The 6,581-nt window shown below is 30.8% G+C and overlaps 2 protein-coding genes across 2 annotated transcripts; both read left to right on the forward strand.

The window, feature by feature from the left end:
- Window positions 1-253: 253 nt before the first annotated feature.
- LOC120084174 (uncharacterized) lies at window positions 254-1,401 on the forward strand. The gene has a single exon (XM_039040068.2). It carries the CDS (start codon window positions 549-551, stop codon window positions 1,269-1,271), a length of 723 nt encoding a protein of 240 aa, XP_038895996.2. The 5' UTR covers window positions 254-548; the 3' UTR covers window positions 1,272-1,401.
- Window positions 1,402-5,503: 4,102 nt separating this feature from the next.
- LOC120083464 (uncharacterized) lies at window positions 5,504-6,387 on the forward strand. The gene has a single exon (XM_039039232.2). It carries the CDS (start codon window positions 5,716-5,718, stop codon window positions 6,208-6,210), a length of 495 nt encoding a protein of 164 aa, XP_038895160.2. The 5' UTR covers window positions 5,504-5,715; the 3' UTR covers window positions 6,211-6,387.
- The last annotated feature ends 194 nt before the right edge of the window (window positions 6,388-6,581 follow it).

A 6,581-nucleotide genomic window follows, 5' to 3' on the forward strand; every position in this document is an offset into this window, starting at 1 on the left:
TGAACAAATGTCAATAACATCTTTCTTGACAATAGAAAATATTTTAATATTATAAATTACGAGTTTTAGGACATACAATCCAACAATATGTACATTAAATTAATATAAAAATATATCTTTTTATTTACATATTTTACTATATAGTATGTACTAAAAGCCATTTCCTTTTTTAAGTTTTTAACACGCTTTTTTACAAACTAGGCCATTAGACTTTGACCGCCCTTAATTCTTTAAGATATAAATTAAGATAAAGTTAAAAACCCACACGTGGGAAATATTTTCATTTCTATAGACATCTGATCCCGTAAAATCCACACGTGTCCGCCATCCATTTTCCCCATACTTTCCTGGAAAAAGCAATGTAACTCAAAAAGAAAATAATAACTCTATTTATAATTCGTAAAATATTGACCATTTCAAGGGCAATTTGGTGATAAACCGACGTTTATAAACCCTTTATATAAAAAGGACATTAGTTTCTCAAAAGCAAATTAACCAACAACAAAACACAAATAGAACAGAACAGAGACCTCCGTTTACAGCCGCCAATGATGGACTTCGAGCAACTTCTCAATCTCTTCGATTCATTCTGGTTCGAGCATGAAATCTTCAACAAACACCCTTTTCCATCAAATCCCCAAAACCCACAACCTGAAAATCAAGACAACTCATTACCAAAAGAACCTTTCATCGTCCCAAGGCTTCGCACAAGGTCCATAAGCGAAGATTTAAGCTCAAAATTAAGCTTTATGTCCAATTCCAATTCACCCGATTCAGTTCTATTTTCTCCAAAGCTTCAAACGATTTTTTCCAGCAAAGATATCGCAGGAGCAGAGTCACCAGAGAACAGCCGGAAGGTGGGAATTGAGCGGCGGCCAAAAACAGAGTCGCGGAGGAAGCTTAGAGGGAGAAGAATGAGGCGGTCGGAAAGTAGGAGCCTTTCGGAGCTGGAATTTGAGGAGTTAAAAGGGTTTATGGATTTGGGATTTGTATTTTCAGAAGAGGATAAAGGTTCGAGCTTGGCGTCGATAGTTCCGGGATTGAACAGGCTAGGAAAAACGGAAGAGGAAGACATTGAAGAAGAAGAAGAAAGAAAGTTGGGTGGTGAAATTTCGAGGCCTTATCTTTCAGAAGCTTGGGAAGCTATGGAGGAAGAAGAAGAGGAATTGAAGAACCCATTGACGATGAAATGGAAGTTTCCTTCTAATCAGATTGATATGAAAGATAATCTCAAATGGTGGGCTCATGCTGTTGCTTCTACCGTTAGATGACACTACTTAATTCATTGTCCTTCTCTGTTCTTTGTAAAATTTCTTTTTTGTTTTGTTAGTTTAATTAAATTGTAAATTCTTGAATTTTCTCAAGTTTTGATATAATCTCGAAGTTTTGGATATTCAGAAATTTCTTGGACATTCTCGCTTCTTTTTCAATGATATAGATTGTGAATAAACCATTGATTTTTGGTATGATAATTAGTGTTTTCTTGATTGGACTCGTATTTTTCTAAAAGTTGTAATTTCACCATCCTCCCATCTTAGTTTTCAATTTAGTTCTTGTAATCATTAAATATAAAAAAAAAACAAAAAAAACAAAAACAAAAAGGGTGATCTATCAATTTAGATAGGGTAGTTTGTTTAGTCACTCAATCATGTTTCAAGTTTTTAAATTGACCGAGTTCAGCGAATTGGTAGACAACTCAAAATCTATTTTTGAAATTTGTTTTTGGATTTAGAGATCTAAATGGTACAAATTTTGAAAACAACATTATTTTGTATTTTGGAATTTGAATTTTTAAATTTAAAATGTATAATTATATTAAATAAAGATAAAAAACATTTAGAAATATATTATGTCACGTTATAAACTCAATTTAACCTTTTTAAATTAAAATATGTATAATATAATGTATTGTAAATTAAATTAGGTTAAATTCCAAATTTGGTGTTTATGATTTGGATAAAGTTAAAAGTTAGTAAATATGATTTTAAAATTTAGAATTTAGTTCCCATGGTTTAATAATCTATATGGTTTTTTTAAATCCTCCTAATTAGCCCCCACCATTGGGACTATTTATTATTAAGCTTTTATCAAGCCATAAGTGGTATAATTATAAACCATAAGACTTAAATTTTAACTTACTCCAAATCATTGGGACCAAAATTTCATTTTTTCCTATACATTATACAACATTATAAGACAATAATTATACAAATTTTTTTTAACATAAAACATATTTATAAATAAATTAACAATAATTTTCTTTATCAATTAGTATTTAGTGAATAACTACAACTAATTCATAACTATTTAGATTAGAATTCAATTTATGAATTCTGCTACCAAACACATATATGAAAATATGAAATGTAACTATGTTTTCATTTATTCCCTTGTTTTCATATTTTCTACCAAACAGATCTTAATGTATCCATCAACATTTTCATCAATATTTTCACTTATTCAAAAGTTTGATCTCAAATAAGGGATGAATTGATATTTTTATTATATCATAAAATATCATCGAAACATAATAAAAAAACAACAAAACATTGTGAATGTGAATCTAATATAAGCATCTAAAAATTTTAACTCATAAATAAAGTGTAAAACATTTATTTGTTCAATTAAATATTTTTTTTGTTTTTTGTTTTCTTGTTTTTTATATTGACATTTTAAATTTTGAGTGTACCCACATTTTAATGAGCCAATCTTTTTATAGTCAAATAAGCACTATGTATGAAACGATATATGAAATGAGAAAATTGTAAATTTTAAAGGGAGAGTATTGCAACTATCTTGTAGACTCAAAACCTAGAATCCTTTACATTCAAATAATAATATGTTTTCTAATATTTATCATATTTTTAAGTTAATTTTAACAATATGAATTAGATTATAAAAATCAATATATTAGAAATGAAATTCAAACTCTTTTAGAATGGCGCTAAGAAAACACTCAAACATTAAGATCAAAACATATATTATTTAAACTAAATAAATATATATAAGTATAAATATATATATATTTGGACATGCATATAAAATATTATATATTGGTACATAGAAAGAGAATCCAAGTCCCACAAGAGAAAAAGAGATATAAATATTTATATTACGTATTATATTAAACATGTTTTTTTAATTAATGACTAAAATAACGTTGGTCATGTATAACTTTAGTTTCCTAAAATATTTCATGATTGTTAATGTCTTAGTTGACTTTTGTAGTATCTATACCATTATTTTTTTTTTTCAAAATTATTGTTTATTGATTTGGAATGAAATGAGTTTTTTTAGTTCAATAATTTTTCAAGATGGAGAAATATAAATGATCAATTTTTAAGAATGATAATTGATGTCTTATCCATTAAATTATAATTTGAATGCTGAAATGAATAAGACGAGTTAATTTTATCATTTATTCAACTTTTATATGTGAATTTTGGGCCAAAAGAACTATGAAAAAAAATATGATTAAGGAATAATTTGAAGAAGTAAAAGAAATGGGGATAAGTTTGCCACATCACAGAGCTAGTTGCATATATAACTCTGTTTAATGGCTTGATATAAACCAAGACTTCCTCATATTTATAAACTCAAATGAAATTTCTTTTAAAAAGACTTAGAAACAAAGTAGAGGGGGTGTGACATCAATTTATTTTATTATTATTATTATTTTAGAATATTACGTAATTTTGCTTGATTTAAAAAACCATCTCCTTCATTAAAGGGGGAATGGATTGCCCTTTCTACGTAAATATTACTTTATTAATAAATAAAATATATGTTAGTAGCTTTAAACAATTAATATATTCAAGATCCAACTTGCATTATCTTAGACAAATATTGGTCTTAAAAACCATCCTCTTTTGGACATTAATTAAATCTTTCTAAATGTACTTAGAAACTATTTTCAATGATAGTTGTTTAAGGACCCTACTATATTTATTTAAAATTGAGGCCATAAGCTTTTCAAAAGAAAAGTCGAGGTTATAAACTTGTTGTTTTTAGATTAATAATTTGTGGAAAATTCAAATTTTTAATCCTTTAGTCAATAATAAATATTTTTTAAAAGCATGCAATTCTAACCATGTGTGTTTGGAGTGAGGATTTTAACATTTAACATTTTAGTCAACTAATATGTCTTAATTTGTTGAATTTTGTTAAGGAGTTTGGGAGTGAAGTTGTTAACTTTACTCTTTGTTTGGAATCTCAAGGAGTTTGTGTGGAACCTACGACTAAAACACTCTACTCTTTAGTCTATTTGTTTCTCTCTATCATATTTGCATTAGTTCACTTGCAAAACCTAACCTAAAAATATATTATAAGGAATAAGTGCAAACTATTATTCAGTGTTTGAATAGAGTCGTGAAGTGTGAGAGAGATTGTGAAGTAATGGAGCCCACACTATAATAAGTTAATAAAACATCAAATTGTTTTTTTTTTTTTTTTTTTTTTTTTTTTTTTAGTTATGGAGCTCACAAACTCCTTAGACCAAACAATGAGTGAAGTTCACAACTCTACTTCTCCATAAACATCCCCTAAAACCTTCAAAAAGTGGCATAATAGTGAATTTAGAATAATCTATAACCTATAATATATATTGTTGAGGGTTGTTTTAGGTAAGGGCCAAAGCCCATGGACAGGTCCAAGTCCAAGTCCAAGGGATTTTGAGAGGTAGCATGGTGAAATGTCCATCCCAAAAGGAAAAAGTCAGAGCCTTGGGTTTTGGGCAAACCAGTTGAACCGATAAATATATACCAATTGGGGTAATAACCAAGTTGAGCTCAACCTAACGTTTTGTGACTTCGAGTGTCGCAAATTAGAAGAAGAATATTATAAATGGTCTCATTCAATAATTTGAAAAGGAAGAGTAAATAATCTTTACAAGAAAACTCCGACTTACTATTATGTGTTTAACTATATACTATGTACTAAATTATGTATCAAAGTGTAGTACACTCGACATGACGCCGACGCAAGAAACTTTCATGCATGTCAACTTAGAAATCGAGGTCAGACTAGGAAAAATTGGTTGAAGGTTAAAACCAGAAGGGACCCACAACAATAATAAACCTACACAAGTTTCACACACCAACATATATAAAATTACCAACATGGAAGAAATTATATTTGACAGTATTATCCCTCATTTTCACTAAAATAATTCTAGAAAACTATTGTTATGGCTCATGGTTGAAAAAGTGACGAGGGAAAGGCCGTTGACCGACCCCAAGGCCTAAGAAGTCTCGAGAGGCCGACCCACCATGGAGCGTAAGGATAAGCCGACCCTGATCTCCAAGCAAGCCGACCCAGGGTCGGCCACTCGCTACTGAGATAGCGATGCTTAACATAACAAAGAAGTTGGTGATAGCTTTATTTGAATGCACGCTCTTCTCTTCGCGTTCCGAAGAAAGTGGGTCCCACGTTCCAAAGAAACATGTAATTATTGTGGTTTTGCACGTTTTATTTCGACCGTTAGAACGACTTTCCGTTTATTTTGACGCAGTTACGAACAGTCCGTCGAAAAGTTCATGGTTTTCACGGAACAAAGGAGCACATACTCCTGAATTTACCATAGCACCCTCAGAACACTAAGTTATCATGTATCTAAAACCAAATGGCATTTTTGTCATTTAACATTCTTCCATCTGAAACTTGGTTATTAGTACTCGTTTCGAAGCTCCATTGGATTTTTGGGCGTCGAATACAACAATGGAAGGCCAGCAGGTTTTAGAGAATTGGGATTCTCTCTGGTTCTTCGCCACCGTATTCTCCAATAGAACGCCGCCGCCGCCGCCGCCACCGGTCGTCGAAAACCCCACTCAAAATGACTTCGTTGAGCCTCCTGGAGAAGAAATTGCGACACCCATTACTCCAAATGAGCAAAATAACGTTGGTGATGAGAAGAAGATTGAAAATGGTGGTGGGTTTGGGATAAAAACAGAGGAGAAGGAGCAAAGGAGAAAAAACAGAGGAAGGAGATGTTGGGGTTTGGAGCAGAGGAGAAAAATTGTTGGAGAGATGGATCTGAGTTATGCTGTGAAGGAGATTTGTGAATGTTGGTTGTTTGAAGAGACGAGAATTGGAGGTGGGAATCAGTACCAGAGGAAGAAGAAGACGAAGAAGATGCCTCCGTTTGAAGATAGTATGGCCATGAAAGAACACATCAGATCCTGGGCTTATGCAGTGGCTTGCACTGTTAGATGATCACACTAATTGACAATTTTGTTTTATGATTTTCTATCCAAATTTTGTATTCAGATCTGTAATTTGGTGAATAAGTTTCTCCATTAGTTCTATTTTAGTTTATGTTTTTTTTCTTCCAAGTGTTGAAATTTAGTTTTAAATTTTTCTAAAAATAAAGTAGTCTCTATTAATCTTTCATTTTCTTTTTTTTTTTTTAAAAAAAAATTGATCTAGAAGCATATTCACCTTGTGTTTAAGTGTTTTGCAATTTGTTTCTCAATGTGTTACAAGCTCAATTTGGTAATTTGTGTATTGAAAATTTTCAATAGAGTCCTTACAATACTACATTCCATAATCAATAGATTAGAAATTTGAGTATTTATTGCCATATA

The sequence above is a fragment of the Benincasa hispida genome, chromosome 8 (genome assembly GCF_027475165.1).
Source record: "Benincasa hispida cultivar pf3 chromosome 8, pf3_genome.v1.1, whole genome shotgun sequence".
NCBI classification, from domain to species: domain Eukaryota; kingdom Viridiplantae; phylum Streptophyta; class Magnoliopsida; order Cucurbitales; family Cucurbitaceae; genus Benincasa; species Benincasa hispida.